Below are 23,147 nucleotides of genomic sequence, written 5' to 3' on the forward strand. Positions count from 1 at the left end.
CGAGACCTTAAGCTAACTAAAGGTCCAGTCACACTAAGCAACTTACCAGCGATCCCAACAACGATAGGGATCGCTGGTAAGTTGCTAGGAGGTTGCTGGTGAGATGTCACACTGCGACGCTCCAGCGATCCCACCAGCAACCTGACCTGGCAGGGATCGCTGGAGCGTGGCTACACGAGTTGCTGGTGAGCTCACCAGCAACCAGTGACCAGCCCCCAGCGCCGCGTGGAAGATGCTGCGCTTGGTAACTAAGGTAAATATCTGGTAACCAACCCGATATTTACCTTGGTTACCAGCGCACGGAGCTACACGTGCAGGGAGCAGCGCACACTGAGCGCTGGCTCCCTGCTCTCCTAGTTACAGCACACATCGGGTTAATTACCCGATGTGTGCTGCAGCTAAATGTGCACAGAGCAGGGAGCAGCGCACAATGCTTAGCGCTGGCTCCCTGCTCTCCTAGCTACAGCACACATCGGGTTAATTAACTCGATGTGTCCTGCAGCTACATGTGCACAGAGCAGGAGCCGGCACTGACAGTGAGAGCGGCGGAGGCTGGTAACAAAGGTAAATATCGGGTAACCAGGGACAGGGCTTCTTGGTTACCCGATGTTTACTGTGGTTACCAGCCTCCGCAGAAGCCGGCTCCTGCTCACTGCACATTTAGTTGTTGCTGTCTCGCTGTCACACACAGCGATCTGTGCTTCACAGCGGGACAGCAACAACTAAAAAATGGCCCAGGACATTCAGCAACAACCAACGACCTCACAGCAGGGGCCAGGTTGTTGCTGGATGTCACACACAGCAACATCGCTAGCAACGTCACAAAAGTTGTTCGTTAGCAGCGATGTTGCTAGCGATGTTGCTTAGTGTGACGGGGCCTTAAGGGTTGAGGGAAAAACCTGCAAAGTGGGTATAAGAAATGGTAGATTACACCATCAAGATATACATCATTTTCATAAAAATCCCAGTCCAGAAAACAAAACTAGATTCATGTAAGCTCACTTTTCCTGTACTTTTTAATCTTACTACCAATTTACTAGGTTCTAGATGCTTACCAAATTGTTGAACCAATGGATTCAAAACTAAATGTCTAACCAGTTCTCTTTGTAATGTGCATGCAGTTTATACACAATCTCAACCTGTCAAACAATGGCCAAAAAGTGTATTTCTTTGGCACAAGTGGGTCATGGATGCTTTTTGCTATCTTAACATATACTTGGAGTTTAGGCCTTAAATTTGGTTTTAATTGGGCCTCATATAACACTTTATATTAAGAGTGTGGCTCTTTTTCTTTAATTTACATTTTATTGACGTTTTCAATATTGGACATAGTAAAAGCTCTGAGGTTCACAATTATTTTCTATTTCTTTTAGAACAGAAATATTTGAACAAAGAATGTTAATGCTGGACGGGATGCCGGCAGCAAGAGTCAAAACCGAACTATTGGAATCTGAGCAAGTGGTAAGCAGACCATACTAGATACTACATGAGCTGCCTTGTTTGAATGAGAAAAAAGAAATTCAATTTCTTGAAGCAACCAATCAGTTGCCAATGTATATTCATTAATGTTTATGAATGCTGGATTCTGTTTACTTATGGTGAGGCCAAATTAATGTGTGTTTTATTTTTCTCATTCTGGATCTCGATTTTCATCTGCTTTGCACTTATGGACATTTTTCTCCATTTTTCTCAATTGGGACATTAAACTGATGGAGGTATGTCAAACTTCTCCCAGGATTAGTCCATGTAAAACAGACAGCACATGGTTAAAAAATGGATGACATCTTTGTGCTGTTTGTATTTTGCAAGCACCTTCACTTGAATGGGTGAGTTTGGACTGCAAATCAGTCCAAACTCAAACATGCCATCAGTCTGCGAAAAAAAATAAAAAAAATAAAATCATATATATATATATATATATATATATATATATATATATATATATATATATATGTATATATATATATATATCTCTGTTACAAAAAGGTGGCAACTGGGCAACACTCACAGGTGCAGGGTATTCTAATAAGCTCTATGCCTAGGTCAAAGTACTTAGATGCAGACTGAGGGTTGGACAATAAAAGGGTTTTAGGACAGCCCTTCTGATTCCCCATGTTTCCCAAAGGTAAAATAATAATACCTATACTCACCTGCCAAACCAGCACCTTTCCTTTGGTGTCAAGGCTTACGATGTCGGAGCTCATGTGGGATTGTGATGTCACATAAGCCTTGCACCAAATCAGCGCCGGCTTTTGTCTCCTCGTCTTTGGACCAAACAAGTTAATCATCATGAAGTGAGCGCTATGGCTGCAATAAGTTAGAGTAAATCATATAAAAATGTAGTAATCTAATGATGTGTGGTACACTTTGAAACAGTCTTTTACAGGCTAGATTTGTCAGGGCAGGTGTCGCAACAAAATATGGGGTTCTCTTTTATCTGTTTTGTAATACACTTTGCACCTTTTTTGCGACCTTCCTCTCTTTGCAGTTTGAGGTATCTCACCTAGGAAATATTGTCCTGCTACTATTCGTGCACATACAGTTCCAGAAGTACTGGGGCCTTCCTCTTCCTGACTTATTATCACTACCTCCTGAAATGGAAAGAAATGTGACTCAGTTACTAGATATATGAAACAGCTGTTGCAAAAACCCAAATTGTTATAAAGAAAAAAGGTGAACATTAAAATGGGTGCCCAAACATTTTCATATGACTGTACAATATGGTGTGTGTGTGTGTGTGTGTCTATGTATATGTATGTGTGTGTATATATATATATATATATATATATATATATATATATATATATATATATATATATATATATATATAATATATATATATTTTATGCTTAGTGTGTGTTCTCAGTACAAGAAGGGAGTGATAATGAGTGATGTATATTGCATATTTATGTAGCGAAATTGTGCATTTAATTTGATATATTTTGATTGGGTTGTTATATTTTCAAATATATATATATATATATATATAATATATATATATATATAATAAATATATATATATATATATTATATATATATATATCTATATATATATATATATATATATATTTATTTTTTTTTCCCCTTCCCTTCCCCATTTTTTTCGTTGTGTGCTGATTTGTTTCATTGTGGGCTATTGTTTGATTCAGTAATTATTTGATACTTCTTGAAAGTCCCGCTCACCACCCTGCCCTGGCCACATGAACAAACAATGAGGAGAGTAATCTAGCTGGGTGCAAATGGTATTTCTTTATTCGTGCATGAGCAAACAGTACACAATCAACGTTTATGGGTTTCTGGCTTAACGCCCGACTAAGGCTGATTTGTTTTTTCCTTCCTTTTCTTTTGGCATTGAGTATGGTGGTGGGATTTATTTAAAGCTTGGCATTTTGGTTTTATATGTGTTATGATTAGTTCGAAACGCGTAGACCAGACGGTGTCTATGTTTAATATAACTTTTTTGAAGAATAAAGCGAAGGTTTTTAATATTACCTGCGGATGCTGGCTCAACTCTTTTTTTTTTTTTTTTGGATCGTTCATTCGGGAACTGGCCCATCACTTGTCCGTGCACCGAACTTTTTGAGAGTTTCCATCTATTGGGGTGAGCTGAACTGTTCTTCTTACTTCTATTTTGGATTTACCTCTATGTGCCTCAAAAGAAATGGTACTCAAGTCTCTGACTGAAGTAACAATTCTGGCACACAAATGCCCGCACTTCTGATTGATGGGACATGTGCCCTCTTCTGGTCCTGTCCCTGCTTCAAACTGGTGTGAAAAATCTAAGTCACAACTTTTTTGTGCAATTCTGAGTCACCGAAAACTGTTGCAACTTTTCATTCTCTAATTCACCCCCAAAGACTGTAAATACCATTTATTATAATAAAGGAAAACTGCCTGTTTAATTTACAGTGTTTATATAAATTTATGGAGACAAATGGAAACATAATGGACTCATTTACAGAGAAATATTTAACTTTTGTATATCTCTATTTTACAGAAATGAAAACAACCTCTTTTAAGCAAAAACATAAACAGTTCCCATTGGAATAACTTCTTTTATCCTATTGTTTGCTTTTAATCCTATTTTCCGCAATGTAAAGTTGGACAGCAGTTTAAAAAATACAACACGTATGGGTAAAAGTTTGCAATACAAAATTAATAATAACGATGAGGTTGTGATAGGTGGGGTGTTTTCTGTTGAGTATGGTCTACAGCAGTGGTCCTCAACCTTTCTTTTCTTGAAAAAACTTTGACTCCAGCGGACAAATTTGAGGATGCAGATATATATTAAAAAATGTTTGCATTTGCAAATCTTTATTTTGAAAAACGTCCATAAAATTGGAGCCACACTTCTGGGCGGTGAAGGAAAGAGATTAGGAGTGGTAGCCTGCTTGGACTACGCGTTTCGGCGTACAAGCGCCTTCTACATGGTCTATCAAACTAAAGGCTAGACTGCCAAAATATAGAAAAAGGGGAGGAAAGGAAAAAGTGAAGGAAAGGGATTAAAATCAAACATGAAACCTCCCATGTTTTAACCCTATGATGGCAAAAGCTCCTTCTATACTTGTTCATGGAAAATCATTAGTATAAGTAACACATATTCATACATGGGATAAATATATTCATATTATATGGCATTAATTCATAGATGTTACAGTATAATAGATCAGAGCAGGTAGAACTATATATCAAATGTAAATTTATCATTTTTTTATATTTTTTTTTTTATATTTTTTTAAACAAAATTGTTATAATAGTCACCCATAATTATTGTAAAATTGGGTAAAAGTTTACAATACAAAATTAATAATAACGATGAGGTTGTGATGGGTGGGGTGTTTTCTGTTGAGTATGGTCTACAGCAGTGGTCCTCAACCTTTCTTTTCTTGAGAGCCATTCAGCTCTGAGAGGTTTGTGAGCCACATTCAAAGCCCAGCAAGTAGTGGCATCCAGATCCCATTTTCTCCTTCAACAGTAGTAATACCTGAACCTTTGTTACTGGTATAATGACAGTTAAAGCTCTCCTGTAAAAACTACACCGAGGGACGATACATACACCCCGACGTTTCCTACCAAATCTCATTCAGTATTTTTGCAGGAAGCATTCCCACCACACTATTAAATCCAGCTAGAAGTACTCTGACCGGTAGTATCATCCTGTCTCCAGCTTACCATACTTAATTTATCTCTCCTCTCCCATGGCCAGTATGTGTGCAGGCAGATTTGCTCTTCTATGTGGGGTTACTCACAAAAGTCACCATCTTCATAGCTGTTAGACCTGTTGCTAATGTACAAAGCCGGCAGACATCCGCGAGACACACATCACAGTCCCGCAAGTCGCGTGGTTTCAGAGCCATAGACTGGGAAGCCCTGGTCTACATGGTTTGCTTCCTAATTCAAATAATGCATCTGGGAATGTAGGGGGAGGGGAGTAAATTAAATGCAATTCTTGGTCAGACTGGTCTTTCTCCATATCACAGATAGGTTCAGGGACAGTAAAGCCATTCTGCTTAATGAGGACTTCATCAACAACTGCTGATAATGCTGCTACTTGGTTGCAGGCAGTGTGAAATGCAAGGAGAGCAACAGTAGTGTTAACTGGTGTCACTCTTGAGTGTTTAGGTTTTGAGCAAGGTTACTTTTATTCTTATTCTGTAATTTTTTTTTTTTTTTTTTTTTTTTTATCTGAATGGTGTGGTTAGTGATCTATTTACCAAAAAAAGGTTTTTAAATAAAATTGTTTCCATCCTGTTATATATTGGAATTCATCAAACAGTTTCCATGTAGATACCATCCATTTAGTGTGTTGATATTATTTTAAAGCGGTTGCTCATTTCCTGGCTTTTTAAGGATGGTTAATTCATAAATGTTTTACTGTTATGGCCCTTTTAAATCAGTCGATCCTTGCTATATATAAGCCGATTGACAATAACTGGCTTGTTTAGCAAGTCTGACAAACATTCTACACTGGACAAAAATGTCAACTCAACACTTATTTTTGCTCCCATTTTTCATGAGCTGAAGCCAAGACTTTTTGAATGTACACCAATCTCTTTTTCTTTCAAATATTGTTCACAAATTTGTGTAAATCTGTGTTAGTGAGCGCTTCTCTTTTGCCGAGATAATCCATCCACCTCACTGGTGTGGTATATCAAGATGCTGATTAGACAGCATGATTATTGCACAGGTATGCCTTAGGCTGGCCACAATAAAAGGCCACTCTAAAATGTGCAGTTTTACAGTATAGAGTTGATCAGGTTGTGGATTGTGGCCTGTGGAATATGTTGGTCCACTTCTCTTCAATGACCGTGCGAAGTTGCTGGATATTGGCAGGAACTTGAACACTCTGCCGTTTATACTGATTCAGAGCATCCCGAACACACTCAATGGGTGGCATGTCCGGTGAGTATGCTGGCCATGGAAGAACTGGGATGTTTTCAGCCTTCAGGAATTGTGTACAGATTCTAGCAACATCAGGTCATGCATTATCATGCTGCAACATTGTTTGAGGGTTGTGGATGAATGGTACAACAATGGGCCTCAGGATCTGGTCATGGTATCTCTGTGCATTCAAAATGGCATATAAAAATGCACTTGTGTTCGTTGTCCATAACATATTCCTGCCTATACCATAGCCCCACCGTCACCATGGGCCGCTCAATTCACAACAATATCAGCAAACCACTCACCCACATGACGCTATACACACAGTCTGCCATCTGTCCTTTACAGTGAAAACCAGGATTCATCCATAAAGAGAACACCTCTCTAACATGCCAGATACCATTTGTCCACTCAAGTCTGTTACGATGCAATGTAGTGAGGTGGAGACTTTGATAAGGATGACAAGCAGCAGATGAGCTTCCTTAAGATGTTTCTGACCATATGTGCAGAAATTCTATAGTTATGGAAGCCGATTGTTGCAGCAGCTGTCCGGGTGGCTGGTCTCAGATCATCTTGGAGGTAAAGATGCTGGAATTGGGGGTCCTGGGCTGGTGTGGCTACACGTGGTCTGCTATTGTGAGGCTGGTTTTCTGTCCTGCCAAATTCTCTGAAACGTCTCAATTCACAAGCAACAGCTCTGGTGGACATTCCTGCAGTCAGCATGCTAATTGATTGCTCTCTGAAAACATCTGTGGCATTGTGATGTGTTATAAAACTGCACATTATAAAGTGGTCTTTTATTGTGGCCAGCCCAAAGGTGGTGTCACACACAGCGACGACGACAACGACGTCGCTGCTACGTCACCATTTTCTGTGACGTTGCAGCGACGTCCCGTCGCTGTCGCTGTGTGTGACATCCAGCAACGAGCTGGCCCCTGCTGTGAGGTCGTTGCTCGTTGCTGAATGTCCTGCTTCATTTTTTCGTTGTCGCTCTCCCGCTGTGAAGCACACATCGCTGTGTGTAACAGCGAGAGAGCGACGAAATGAAGCGAGCAGGGAGCAGGAGCCGGCGTCTGGCAGCTGTGGAAAGCTGTAACCACTGTAAACATCGGGTAACCAAGGGAAGACCTTTCCCTGGTTACCCGATATTTACCTTCATTACCAGCCTCCGCCGCTCTTGCTGCCAGTGCCGGCTCCCTGCTCTCTGCACTGTGACATGTAGCTGCAGTGCACATCGGGTTAATTAACCCGATGTGTACTGTAGCTAGGAGAGCAAGGAGCCAGCGCTAAGCAGTGTGCGCGGCTCCCTGCTCTCTGCACTGTGACATGTAGCTGCAGTACACATCGGGTTAATTAACCCGTTGTGTACTGTAGCTAGGAGAGCAAGGAGCCAGCGCTAAGCAGTGTGCGCGGCTCCCTGCTCTCTGCACATGTAGCGACGTTATGATCGCTGCTGCGTCGCTGTGTTTGACAGCTAAACAGCGATCATAACAGCGACTTACAAGGTCGCTGTTACGTCCCAGAAAATGGTGACGTAACAGCGATGTCGCTGTCGCTATGTCTGAACTTAGCTTAAGGCACACCTGTGCAGTAATCATGTTGGCTTATCAGCATCTTGATATGCTACACCTGTGAGGTGTATGGATTATCTCGGCAAAGTAGTGCTCACTAAAACAGATGTAGATAAATTTGTGAACAATATTTGAGAGAAAAATGTCTTTTGTGTACGTAAAAAAGTCTTAGATCTTACGGCTGAAATTCATTGAAATCAATGGCCAGAGAGACTATAGAATTACGTAGATTCCTACCAAGATGCCTTGGGGAAAATTTTATTACTAACTTTTTTTAATCACATCAATAAAACTATTTTCTCAGATATGATTTAAACAAAATGTATACAACAGAATGGTAAGATAACCATGATCAAACCCACAAGATTGGAGCTAAAGTAGAACAAGAGTGCAGGATGCTCATTCCAAACTATAAGCCTGTCTGAAAAGATCGGCAATCACCAAATAAGCAAAACATTCGGTCGTCACGTCACGGCACACTGTGATTCCATTCCCTTCTTTAGGTGTCACACTGTGATCCCATTCACTTTTTAGGGGCACACTGTGATCCCATTCACTTTCGTAGGGGGGCACACTGTTATCCCATTCACTTCTTTAGGTGTCACTCTGTGATCCCATTCACTTTTTAGGAGCACACTGTGATCCCATTCACTTTCGTAGGGGGGCGCACTGTTATCCCATTCACTTCTTTAGGTGTCACTCTGTGATCCCATTCACTTCCATAGGGGGCACATTGTGATCCCATTTACTTTTTAAGGGGCACACTTTGATTCCATTCAATTGCTTTATGCTGCAATGTAGTAATGTCATGGCCAAGGTTGCCGTATAGCCCCAGCCTTAAGGTTTAATGTTACAAAGATGTATAATGTCAGGTCAGCCATACAAATACTTAAGAAGATGGATAACCAGTTTGCATTGCTTTGCCCTCCGAGGTAATAGAACTTATATGCTGGGTATTAATGTGCAGCTAGGAAGGATGGAATGAGGATCATGCATACATAATCAGGTTATTTTCATCACGGTTGTGTAGCGTAAAGTATTTCATTGTGGTACTTTAAAGAGGCGACTTAACTGAGCCTGAGTTGCTATTTATTACAAGCGGAAATAAGTGTTTTAATAAGCCATTATTTAAAGCTGACTGCCTTGATGAGTTTCCTTCGCGCCCTATTAGACTAGACATATTAGAAAATTCCAAATAATCTCCTCAGTAAAAAAGGCCCATCTATTTCAATTTTCTGTGCTGTAAATATATATTTAAGAATGCACAGTAGATGGTATCCTGTTGTACCACTGAGAAAGCTCATTACACAGTACCATCTATTGAATATGATGGTGATGTAGGAAGAAGCGTTGTATTATCTTCCATTAATAAGGAACGAATGTACCAGAACATAACCGCATTAGGATTATTGATCGCGTTCTATAGAAAAGATGCATTTTGGAAAACACAGACAGAAATTATATTTGATGAAATAATAAAGTGTAATAAGATGGTGTTAATTCCATAGAAGAATTTTATAAAACTGAATTTAAGAAATATATTGTAGAGATGATTTTAGTATGAGTTTAACCACTGTGAGAACCTGTCATCAGAATTGAGAGTAAGAAGTGAAGGTATGGCCATAATGGCCCTGTATACTGATTTCATGGCTACCTGTAGTGAAAATATCCGTATCCTGGTTCTTGTTGAATTTCTTAGCATATTTAGTGGATCGGTTATGGACTGTGTGTAGGGTTTTTGGCTCTGCCATGGCTCCTCCATGGCCCCTCCACATTTGTATGACCCTCTGATCTCAGTTTTCGCACTAGCTTTGCTCTTGTCACAGGCGGCACTTGCACACATTCATCTCCCGGCACCCGCCAGAAAAATGGTACCAGAAACGGCACATGCTCAGATTAACCTCTGGCGGTCGGTCTTCAGCAAAATGGCGCTGATAGCAGCAAATGCAGAGATGGATATGTGAGCTAAATACTTAGCTGAGACCTACAGTATATCTGCTCATGTCCCGCCATGGCAAAATTTTGCTGAAGACTGCCAGAGGTTAATCTGAGCATGGGCCGCCTCCGACGCCATTTTGCTGGAGAACACCTGGAGATGAATGGGCGCAAGCACCGCCCTCAAAAAGTGTCAGAAGTGGCTCATACACATGCGGAGGGTGCATAGCAGACCCTACCCACAGCCCTGCTTCGCAGTCTCGCCGCAATGCACGAAGAAGCTATTACACCAAGAATTGTAAGGTAAATTGCACAAGAACCAGGCTTCGGATTTTTTCACTACAGGTAGTCATTAAATCAGTATAAAAGGGCCATTATGGCCATTCTTTTAGTTTAACAGGTTAAATCCTGGTGACCGGTTCTCAAACTGCAGATATAAGGTTAATCTGCAGGTAAATAGCTTTAGAAAGGTGCCCGGCTGCCGTACTTAAAGCGCGACTCCCAGTAGAATATGAACTTTATTCCTCCCAGGACCACCAGTCATTGAGGCATGGCCGGAGCGGCTACAGTCATTGCACCTTGTGCGGTGGGTATAATCATACCCCGCAACTGTCAATGACTGCTGGCTTTGCAGTGCATTAGTGCAGAGCCGAATCAGTCAAAGTGCTGGGAATTGCTTATAGCCACAGCTCTTTGACTGTAGCAGCTTCGCCTGCGCTTTTCTGACAGAAAGTCAGCGGCTCCTGTGTGGAATAAAGTTCATTTTTTTCCCAGGAGCTGCAATTTCTAACACTGATTACTTCCAGATTAAGGCTATGTCGTCACGTTACGTTTTTTCTTGCGTTTTGGCTGCATTTTAAACTGCACTGTGTCATTGACAAACTGCATGCTTTTGCTTCCCCACCAAAGTCTATGAGAAATCAAAATTTCCATCTGTATGTTGCTTTCTTTTAGGCAGCATTTTGTTTGACAAATATTTGTCAAAATCGTTGTCTAAAAAAAGCATGTTCATTCTTTTTGCGTTTTGGTCACATTTTGCCACCCATTGAAATGAAGGAGGTGTGTCAAAACGCAACCAAAATGTTCAGCTGTGCATTTGCACTGCGCTTTGGTTGCGTTTTGGATGCATTTTTGTCAGCAAAAACGCAGGTCACCAACTTTTCTCCATTCATCCTCTCTCTCGCTCTTGCTGTCTCTCTCAGCTTCATACTCATCGATCACCGACGCGGCTGTCTCACATCTCCCGTGGCCTCTTCTGCTTCTGTAAGTTCCAGCCACTCATTAGGCTCATTTCATATTCACCGCACCTGCTCATTAGGCTCATTTCATATTTACTGCTTCCCCCGCCCACCTGTTATTGGTTGCAGTCAGACACGCCCCTACTGCAACCAATCACAGCTGCCGGTGGATGGGTCTATATCATACAGTAAAATAAATAAATAAAAAAAAGAATGGCGTGGTATTCTCAGGCTGAGGAGACCCACATTATTGGGAGCCCCCTAGCCTAAAAATATCAGCCAGCAGCCACCCAGAGTTGCCGCATTTATTAGATACGACAGTCCCGGGACTTTATCTGGCTCATCCCGATTGCCCTCGTGCAGTGGAAATTGGGGTAATAAGGAGTTAATGGCAGCCCATAGCTAAGTCCTACCTTAGTGATGGCAGGCATCTATGAGACACCCCCTCATCACTAATCTGTAAGTGAAAGTAAATGAACACGAACACCGAAAAATCCTTTTTTTTTAAATTAAAGGCAAAAAATCCACCCTCTTTCACCACTTTATTAACCCCCTCAAAATACCCCTCCAGGTCCGACGTAATCCACATGAAGTCCCATGACCCTTCCAGCACTGCTACATCTGACACTCACAGCAAGCACCATAGAAGAAGACTGCCCGCTGTGAGCTCCACGCAGCAACTGAAGTGAGTAACGCTATCAGTGATGACGTCACTCAGGTTAGCTGCTACCACAGCTGGAGTCCTCCACCTGTGACAGCAAATCACCCTAGTGACTGAAGTGAGCAGTGCGATCAGCGGTGCCATCACTCAGGTGATTTCCGGTCACAGCTGGAGTCCTTCACCTGTGACCGCAGATCAGGCCACGACACAGAGTGCCGCGCGCTGAGAATGAACTCGGGTGAACCTCTGACGTATCAACTGTGGGCCCCGCACTACTGCCCGAGTTCATTCTCATTATGCGGCTCGGTGTCTGCAGGCAGTCATGCTCTATGGTGCTGGCCGTGACAGGACAGGGATGTAGTATTCCACATAAAGGATTTTGGGTGTGTATGTGTTTATTTACTTTCACTTACAGATTAGTGATGGGGGCGAGGTCTCAGACGACTGCCATCACTAATTTAGGACTTAGTGGCTGCTTGGGCTGCCATTAACTCCTTTTTACCCTGATTGCCACCGCAGCAGTGCAACGGGAAGAACCGGGTCCAGCGCCAGAATTTGTGCATCTTATGGATGTTCCACTTCTGAGGCGGCTGTGGGCTGCTATTGTTAGGCTGGGAAGGGCCAAATAATGATAGCCTTTCCTACCCTAATAATATTAGCCCCCAGTTGTCTACTGCACTGTGGCTGGTTTTAGAAAAACGTGGGGACCCCATGTGTTTTAAAGAAAAAAAAAAAAAAGAAAAAAAAGTGTCATCCCCTATATTTTTCAGACAGCTAAGGTTTCAGCCTGCAGCTGCTCCTGTTCTTGTTCTGGATATGAAAAATAGGGGGGGGGGGCCCACGGTACTTTCTTACCCAAAAAATTAAAACAGCTATCCAAGCTAGCTATCCCTCTATCAAACTATTCTGTTGTTTCTTTCGATCTATTCTACCTGTTCTTTCTTATTATCTATTCTTTCTATCTATCTATTCTAGTTATCTATCAATTATCCTATCCTATCATATTTTGTTTCTTCTTTAAAAAATGCACTGACAAAAACGCATTGAAAACGCATGTTTTGACCACTTTTTTTTTATCAAACGCAGTGTTTACAGTTGTCAAGTCTGCTAGAGGGTGCATTTTTTTTTTTTTAATCAAAAACACAGCGTGCGGACATACCCTTACCCTTTATCTGCTGATACATTATATTATCCTTTTAAGGAGCCGGCCATTTTTATCTTTTTAGGCTGTGATCTTCGCTACTCATCATCTATGAACCATAACATTATATATTTTCTGTCTACATAGCCACATGAAGGCTTATGTTTTGCAGGTCAAGTTGTAGTTTTGATTGCCACCATTCACTTTACCATGTAACATGTTAAAAAATGCAACTGTGGTGAAACAATGAAAAAATAAATGCAATTCACCATTGTTTGTTAGTGTTCATTTTGCCATACATTAGTGTTTATTTTATTGGTATTATTTTGGGGTACACACAATGTTTTGATCGCTTTTTATCAATTTGTTTAGGGGCAGTGAGGGGGAGATTTGAGGACCAAAAGAAACATCATTTACTTTATTTTGAAATTTTCAATTTATAATGATTGGACATTTACTAATTCAGAAATACCAAGCCTGTATTTTTTTAAATTCATTTCTTTATATTTTCACATGGATAATAAAATAGCTGATTGAATTTTTATGATTATTTTTCTGTTTGTTTAAAAAACATTTAATTAACTTTGACTTTTGGCCCTCTTGAGAAATTGAACCTGCAGTTGTTTGTGCGCTTGTAATATAAAATTCAATAATTTGATATGGAAGTACAGTATATAGTCAAAATAACAATCTCCCATAAAGATTAGATAACCATCAGTGATTGGAGATCATTGTTCTCTCTGCTGTTAGAGGAAGATGTTGGCTGTATGGAGCAGGCTCCGCTCCTGAGCAGGCTCTATACATGAGGATCTGATCTGTAAAGAAGAGAAACATCACAAGTTATTAAAGGGGTTTTTAGTGATTTCTCAGGAGTGACTTGACAGTAGAGAATCACTAAGGCTAGTGAATGACTGCAGTTGTCCTGTGAACTATGGACTAAGCGGTACTTTGCACACTACGACATCGCAGCTGCGATGTCGGTGGGGTCAAATCGAAAGTGACGCACATCCAGCGTCGCTGTCGATATCGTAGTGTGTAAATCCTTTATGATACGATTAACGAGCGCAAAAGCGTCGTAATCGTATCATCGGTGTAGTGTCCGACATTTTCATAATTTCGCTGCAGCGACGGTACGATGTTGTTAGTCGTTCCCCTGCAGCAGCACACATCGCTGTGAGAGAAGCCACAGGAGCGAGGAACATCAGCTTACCTGCGTCACCGCGGCGCACGCCGGCTATGCGGAAAAACGGAGGTGGGCGGGATGTTTACGTCCCGCTCATCTCCGCCCCTCCGCTTCTATTGGCCGCCTGCCATGTGACGTCGCTGTGACGCCGCACGATCCGCCCCCTTAAGAAGGAGGCGGGTCGCCGGCCAGAGCGACGTCGCAGAGCAGGTGAGTGCGTGTGGCGCTGCTGTAGCGATAATGTTCGCTACGGCAGCCATCACAAGATATCGCTGCTGCGACGGGGGCGGGGACTATCGCGCTCGGCATCGCAAGCATCGGCTTGCAATGTCGTAGTGTGCAAAGTATCCCTTAGGGTATGTGCGCACTAGGCGTTTTTTTCACGCTGCGTTTTTATGTGCGTTTTTGTCTCAAAAAACGCACCCGCGGCTAAAAAAACGCGGCAAAAACGCATGCGTTTTTGCCGCGATTTGGTGCGTTTTTTGCTGCGTTTTTGCTCACTGCGTTTTTAATCAGTGCACAATGCCATTAAAGATTGTTGATGAAAAAAGAAAAAAAAAAAAGGTCTGATGTCATTTCCTTCTTCAAAATGTTCATTGTATGCAGGAGAGCAGACAGCTGCAGAACTAGTGTATGCAGGAGAGCAGACAGCAGCTGCAGAACTACAAGGCTCAGCATCCTCCATTCACTAGTGTATGCAGTTTTTTGCCCAAAAAGAAAAAAAAAATGACATGGGCTTCGCCATATTTTTGTATGCTAGCCGGGTACAGCAGGCAGGTACGGGCTGCCCCCAACCCCCAGCTGCCTATTTGTACCCGGCTGGGAACCAAAAATATAGAGAAGCCCTTTTTTTTTAATTATTTCATGAATTTCATGAAATAATTAAAAAAAAAAAAATGACGTGGGCTTCGCCTAATTTTTGAGTCCAGCCGGGTACAACTAGGCAGCTGGGGATTGGAATCCACAGTGCAGGGTGCCCAAGATCTCTGGGCACCCCCACTGCGAATTGCAGTCCGCAGCCACCCCAGAAAATGGCGCTTTCATAGAAGCGCCATCTTCTGGCGCTGTATCCAACTCTTCTAGCTGCCCTGATGCCGGGTGGCTAGCTAGGTAATAATGGAGTTAGGGCTAGCTGTATATTATCAGCTAGCCCTAAGCCCGAAATTCATGGTGTCACGCCAATATTAGACATGGCCACCATGAATTTCTAGTAATGATAAAAAAAAAACACAACACACAGAAAAATATTTTTATTAGAAATAAAACACAACACAATTAGTGACTCCATCTTTATTGAAATAAAGAACCCCCCTCCGCAGTAATCCTGGGTCAGGGTCCCGCGCCGTCCAATCCAGATCCAATATCATCTGATCGGTTTGCTGGAAGGCAAAGCGATCAGATGATGTGTCAGGTTCAAGTGCCTGAATCACATCACACATCAGCTGATTGTATAAAAGCCGGTTATACAATCAGCTGATGCATCAGTAGAAAAAAAAAATAATACTCACTTATGTGCTGATTACCGGCAGCTCTTGCAGCGATCGGATGAGAGTCTGATCCTGTCCTATCGCTGCCGGAGCTGCCGGTAATCAGCTGATGAAGTCCCCTGACGGCAGGATCAGCTGATAGCCGGCTGGGTGACACCGCGAGAATTACGATCAGCTGATGCGTCAGGTGACTGCATCAGGTGATCCACCGCCAGGTCCTGCAAGCAAGGTCCTGCCCCGGGGAGACTGCACACAGCCAGAGCGGTGGGACCGGGACAGGAGCGGACATGGCACCGGGACCCTGCAGACAGGTGAGTATATATGACATTTTTTTTTTCTACTGTTCACTTTGGTTTTCGCCGCTGCCTCCACCTCCCGCCCAGACATGGCGCTGCACGGAGCTGACATGGCACCGGGCGGGAGGTGGACGCAGCGGTGACGGTACCGGGAGGATTCATGCTTCTGTGTTTACCAACAGAAGGAATCCTCTTCCTGTACACGTCACTGTAGTACCCACCCCTTGCGTTTATAGCTGCGTTTTTAGTCATAGAAACGCAGCTATATTTGCAATGTGCCTTTTTCATTGCGTTTTTGAACATCTCATTGAACTCAATGGGTGAAAAACGCAGTGAAAAACGCAGAAATAATTGACATGCTGCGTTTTTGTGGTCACCACAAAAACGCAGCTAAAAAAAAACGCTGTGTGCAGACAGCACTTCTGAAAACCCATTGACATTGCTGGGGAAGCAATGTCACTGCGTTTTCAGCACAAAAACGCGGTAAAAAACGCCGCTAAAAACGCGGCAAAAACGCCTAGTGCGCACAAGTCCTAAGTGTCACCTCGATAGGACTGGTGTGGACCATTGAAGTAATGGTGGATTCAGGTATTGGTTATTTCTGTACTTTTTTTTTAAATTGAACAATGATTTCTATTGGGGTTGTCTGACCTGCGCAACCCCAAGTGATTCTGAGAGTAAAGGGGATGTTTTGCTGGTAAATCGCTACCCCCTACCTTTTTAATTATTTTCTGCAGTTTCATCACTGTCCTATTTAATTTGCTATAGAGTTTGCTCACATCTGCATAAAAGTACGCCGAGCGCCATCTGAGAAAAAAATCGGATTACACTTGCACCAGTGTTATTCACTGAGTCAGTGCTGATCTGCAAATTTTTCTTCAGCTGGATTCAGTCTGAGAAAAAATTGCAGCATGCCACGTACGGTCATGTAAAGTGGGTGAGACTTACCAATGCAAGTCAATGGGTAAGACAAAAATGGGACATCACACACAGTCTGTATGCCATCCGATTTTTACACGTGCATTACAATTCTGTAGCATAGAACACTGTAAATGATTGTAAAATAATAACTGGTGAGAAAAAAAACGCAGGTCATGCGGATGCTAGGAAAGAATAAAACCCCACACTCAAGTAGCACTCTCATCACATATTGATGTGAACGAACCATTAAAGCCAGCACAACTAAGCAGGGGAAGAAAAAGCAAGGGGTGCACAGTATTATGTACATTTCATTTTCCCGATCAGTGAGGGTCCCAGAGTTCAAACTGCCATGATCAGAAAGTGATAGTATTAACCAGCAATATGTCAAAAATCTGTTACCAAGCTTTTTATTAGTACTCCATCTGAGAGCGGTATGATGTAAGGAACAAGACCCCGATTCCAGCAATATGTCACTTATCTGGCTACTTGCTGCCATTTTAATAAAATCACTGTTATCTCTGCTGCAGATCTACTAGTTCTGTGAATTCTGAGCTCCGTTGCACCCTGCCAACATCACTGCCAATTTTCTGCCTATGAACAGTGTACACAGAAGACTGCCAATCAGTGATGGAGACAGTCAGGTCTAAGACACACGGCGTGAAAATCGGAGCGAGTGGGATGCGATAAAACATCGCATTCCACTCTGACCAATATTAGCCTGTGTGTCAGCGCCCATGAGTGATTATTTTCTCAGCCCTAATCGGACCGAGAAAACAATCGCAGCATGCTGTGACTGTAATGCGATCCAGGTTTCTCTCGCACCCATTCAAGTCTATGGGGCGAGAGAAAAATCGCATTGCACTAGCGCTACACCGGTGTACCGCGCGTGCAGAGCGAGAATGGCAATAGCCAGGAACGGAGGAGAGAGGAAGATAAATCCCTCCCTCCCCTCCTCAGTGCCGGCCCGCCCCCCGCAGCTGCAATCGGACCTCAGTTGCAGTGGCACTCGCATGACACTCAGCTCCTGCTGTGCTGCCAGCGTGAGCCGAGTGTCATGTGAGGATCGCAGTAGATCCCCTTGTGGCCCCGGCCTTATACAGAGCTCACAAATATGGAGCACATTTGCGAATCTTCTAATAATTTCTTAGGATCTCTGCCTTAATATTATGCTGCTTTCAGATTACATGGCAAAAACTTAGCAAAAGGCTCCTGCTTTTGGTGAGATGATTAAAACTGCGTAAAATGATAAGATCCATTTCTCCATTTATACTAGAACTACACAAACAGCGATAGATTAAATACATTGGACAATTGCTCAGGAAAGATGTGCTTGAGCTGTTGTAGATTGTGTAGCTCAGCGGGTTCTCTAGCACATTCTCGGATTTACAGCCACATGGTGGGCAGCCTAATTTTGTGCTATTATGCTGCTTTTGCTGAGGACACAGTGCTAATTGTTGCTGTAATATTCTCTTGTCTTTTTCCTTCCTTCCTTGTCCTAAAATCAGCTTACTGAAGTTAACATACTTCCGATAAGGGTTTTAGCAGATGAAGGAGCAAAGACTCCTATGTACATCGTATTTCCTGTGTTTAAGCCTATTACTGGCACAGGGAATATTTCAGAGTCTAAACTAACAGAGAACAATAGCTCGCACTCAGCACCAAAATCCATCAACTATTTGTTCCTTCGTGTCTGATACGCTTTACATGTTGGATTTGTGAACATCATGACTATAGATTTATTCATCGCGATTCCTCTCACAACTATTCGGGTTTTTCTTAGACAGGTGAATAAATAGTTCTGATGACGAATAGTTGACCATATAAAAAAACGCTTAAAATCCTCTTATAATAAGCTTCCTATAAGTTTAAATTGTAAAACTTGTCTCTGTCAAATATATAGCATATTTTTTGTTCTGTCTGTGTGCAAAAAACTTTAATGTAGACCATTAAAAAGGCCAAATTTGCCCATTGGACTTGTGCTGAAAAAAGTGTGTGAAAAACCATGTGTTCAATAAAAAAATGCTTGAAAAAATGCTCATTTTTTCTGTGGCGGGCTTATCTTTCAATAAAATGAAAATGAAAAAACTTCTTGGGATCATTCCCAAACTCTGAGCCTATGTAAATTTGAAGAAATTACGAAAATCAAAATTTTCGGTTTTGCACAGGTTTTTGAGTTTTCCGTCATTATTTGTTACATTTTTGGAGGCAGTAAAGCATGTGGGTCTATGATCTTCTCATCACTTAGGATCTAAGGCTATGTGCGCACGTGTGCGTATTACATGCAGTTACGCTGCGACCGGCAGCGCAGCGTAACTGCATGCGTCCTGCGTCCCCTGCACAGTCTATGGAGATTGTGCAGGAGCCGTGCGCACGTGGCGTTTTAGAACGCAGCTGCTGCCCGAATCGCTGCGTTCTAAGATGTGACATGTCACTTCTTTCGTGCGGTTTGCGTGCTGTCTATAGGGAGAGGCAGCATTGAAAGCGCACGAATCTCCCGGCACCATGCGCTTCAGAACGGAGCTTTTCAGCTACGCTCTGAAGCACACCTTTTAGGTGCGGTGCAGAGCGCACACGTGCGCACATAGCCTAAAATGTTCCTGCATTCTCTACTCGGCATGGACTGCATTAAAAGGACTGTTGCCATCATTCCCTTAGAAATGAATAGAGATCGCACCGAGATGAATCCCATCTCTTTCGAGCATTTATGGCATTACCACGATCTACGCCATAAATGTCTATGATCGTAATAACCCGTTCAGCTACAACAGCCGTAGTCTTTTCTAGCTTTCTTACACTAGGACTGCTGGGGAGATTGCACTTCCATACCTGTTTCTCCACTTTCTTAGATGATTTCTTTAACTTGTACATGGAGCTAATAAACATATATTAGGCTGTGTCCGCACTTTGCGTTTTTACCTGCGTTTCCGCAGCGTTTTGAACTGCATCATTTTAATGCCAAAATGCATGCGTTTTGATTTTCAAGCAAAGTCTATGGGAAATAGGGATTTCTTGTGCGCACTTTGCTGTTTAAAACGCAGCGTTTTAGTTGCAGAAATTTTGGCAAAAACTCAGCGTGTAGCAGTATGTCAATTGATTTTGCCATTTTGGCAGCGTTTTGCTAACATTGAAGTCAATGAGAAATTGCAAAACGCAATCTACTTCAAAATTCTAGCGTTTAACATGCTTTTTTGATGCAGAAAGCATGCTTTTTGGACCAATTAAATGCATGCGTTTTTGACAAAATATTAATGGCATGATATGTCCCTTTACACACACACACATAGTCCGACAAATTTATGACAATCAATAAATGTAATATTATGCATAATTATTATCACAAAGTTATCATTTTAATAAAATAAGCAATTTTTTGTTTGATATTAATCTTGATATTTATCATTTTTTTTCTTTTTTTAATGTTTTTGTATGTTTAAACTTTATTTAGCATTGTATTTATAGTCAAAACGCATCTGATTTTAAGCAGTGGAAAAGGATGTAAAACGCGGTAAAAACGCAAGCGTATTTATAGCGTTTTTGTGGTCAAAACCAACTTTGGCAAAAACCATTTTGGCCAGAGAATGCGTTTAGAACTGCAACTACCTCGACGCAAAGTGCGCACGTAGCCTTAGGAACATGCACCTTTATGTGCCTTCTCATTCAGACCCCAGTGTTTTGTAGTACATAAAAACATGGACTGATTTTCATCAGTGTTTAATTAGTGTGTCCCGTTTTTGCCATCAGCATTTCTTCAATGATTTTCTCATGTTAAAAAAACATTGTTGCGCCACCTGGTGGAAAACAATAGAGTTAGCATTTTTATCTCGAAAACTGAACGAGATAGAGAAAAAAAGTGAATTAAAAAATTGTAGGGCATCATCAATTCAATATGAATCGACACCTTGCATACAGAAATGCTATGGTATGAAACCCATGACCGCCCCAAAACATTGAATGCTGGTCACGCATATGGCACTCATTTAACTTTGATGCTCAAAGTGGCCACCGTCAGCTGCAATGTACATCTGGGCTCTGGACAGCATACTGTATCTTGCTGCACGTTGTGCAATATGGTAGGTGACACGTTTGCACAAGCATCTGTGATATGTTGTTGTAGGTCCTGCAATGTTGGTGGAGGGGTCGCATACACCTGCTGTTTGATGTGACCTCACAGAAAGAAGTCCAATGGGGTCAGGTCAGGTGAGCGTTGAGGCCACTCCACGCAGCCACCATACCCAATGACTTGTAGGAAGGGCTCCATGAGGTATCTCTTCACGTCCACAGCCTTGTGAGTTTTACACGTTCTAATCATAGCATTTCTGAATGCAAGGTGTCGATTCATATTGAAGTGATGATGCCCTCTCTCAGCAATGCAAACACATTTTTTTCTATAAAATTGTTTTTATTGTGTAAAAGACTCATTCAGAAGTCAGTTTTTTGCAAACGAGTGCTTTGCGTGTTTTTCATGGATAGCACTCATACCTATAAAGTGAATGAGGTCATTCACAGGTCCGCAATTGTTTGCAGACAGAAATATGCACACAAAATTGTGGAGACATCTTCAATTTTAATCAAAGTGTTGGATCTAAATCGGCAATGCAAGTCTCCGGGTCTGTGAAAAGTCGGACTGACAGATAGGAGAGGATGGAGAAACACTTTTTTTTTTTTTTTTTATACGTATGAGAAAAACATATGAGAACTGTTGAGCGTTGGACCAAACTCTGACCAAAATCACTAATTAATGAGGCCTAATTGTCAGTGTTAGGCTGTGTGCGCACGTTGCGTTTTTTCATGCGTTTCCGCAGCGTTTTGAACTGCAGCGTTTTAATGCAAAATTGCATGCGTTTTGATTTCCAGGCAAAGTCTATAGAAAATAGGGCTTTCTTGTGCGCACTATGCTTTTAAAAACATAGTGTTTGAGTTGCCTAAAATTTGTCATAATCTCTGCATTTAGAGAAGCAGCATGTCAATTGTTTTGCCATTTTGGCAGCGTTTTGCTAACATTGAAGTCAATGAGAAATATCAAAACGCATCCTAAATCAAATTCCTAGCGTTTTACATGCATTCTTGATGCTAAACGCATGCTTTTTTAACAAAATCAAAGCATGCGTTCTTGGCATTATAGTGAGGTCTTGACGTTTCCTTTTGCCCTCACATCCAGCCCGACTTCAAAAAAAGAGTCAAACAACAATTTAACGTTATTTTATACATAAATATGAAATCACAATAATCTTTTATTTACAAATTAGCTATTTTGTGTATGATTTAAAGCATGATTTTTTTTGTCCCTTTTTTTCATAGTGTTTAAATGTTTAAACTTTATTCCGTAGTCTATTTGTATTGACTTTAAGCACAGAAAATCCATGTAAAACGCGGCAAAAACGCTAGAAAAACGCATGCGTATTTCCGGCGTTTTTGTAGTCAAAACCAAATTTGACATTGACAAATTCTGCCAGAGGATGCGTTCATTTCTGCAAGTAACTGAACACAACGTGCGCACATGGCCTTATGCTTCAGGGCTTGCACGTTTGGTAAATGCTAAGTTTCAAAAACTTGTGATTTCCACTAGCAAATGAATTACTGGAACTGAAGGAGAGAGAGGGGTCTGCATGTAACAGACAGATTTTGTAGAGTTCATTTCGCGAATGGAGAATTAGTCACAGACTGACAACTCAGCTGCAGAATAATCTCCAATACTGTGCCTCGAAGTTAGAGAATAAGTTCCACTCAGAACTGTCCATACCATAATGGAGGTTTAGGTCACATTTATGCTGAAATATGTACAAAACACACAAGAATCAAAGTATATATATATATATATATATATATATATATATATATATATATTAGGAATCCTATATATAGGAAACCGGAGTACCCGGAGGAAACCCACGCAAACACGGGCAGAACATACAAACGCCTTGCAGATGGTGTCCTTGGTGGGAATTGAACCCAGGACCCCAGCGCTGCAAGACTGCAGTGCTAACCACTGAGCCACCGTGCTGCCCAATGCATACATACATACATACATACATACATACATACATACATACATACATACATACATACATACATACATACATACATACATACAAGCACTTGCATACCACTATGTACTGCACATATTTGCTTTTTGCCATACTTTGCTGTGAAGGTTGCCGAATTAGTCCAAAAAACTGACAACCTATCCCATACCTTTTGTTGACACCGCCAGCTAACAGAACATCACCCGCCACTGACAGATATTGATGAACACTGGCACCAGCGCTGAGCTTTATTTATTGCATGTTGGATCATGGTCCTTGGACCAATGGAATTTTACTGAGCATTATC

The 23,147-nt window shown here is 41.7% G+C and overlaps 1 protein-coding gene across 3 annotated transcripts in view; it reads left to right on the forward strand.

Moving 5' to 3' along the window:
* Positions 1 to 23,147, forward strand: part of KLF12 (KLF transcription factor 12) — a 306,275-nt gene that overhangs the window by 161,483 nt on the left and 121,645 nt on the right. For 2 of the 3 annotated variants that reach the window (XM_075336814.1, XM_075336813.1), the window contains exon 2: positions 1,374 to 1,461. In XM_075336814.1, the coding sequence (XP_075192929.1) occupies positions 1,396 to 1,461 (66 nt within the window). In that variant the 5' untranslated portion in view covers positions 1,374 to 1,395. The remainder of the gene's footprint in view (positions 1 to 1,373; positions 1,462 to 23,147) is intronic. The other variant, XM_075336815.1, reaches the window with a different exon arrangement.

The sequence above is a fragment of the Anomaloglossus baeobatrachus genome, chromosome 2 (genome assembly GCF_048569485.1).
Source record: "Anomaloglossus baeobatrachus isolate aAnoBae1 chromosome 2, aAnoBae1.hap1, whole genome shotgun sequence".
Taxonomy (NCBI): Eukaryota; Metazoa; Chordata; class Amphibia; order Anura; family Aromobatidae; genus Anomaloglossus; species Anomaloglossus baeobatrachus.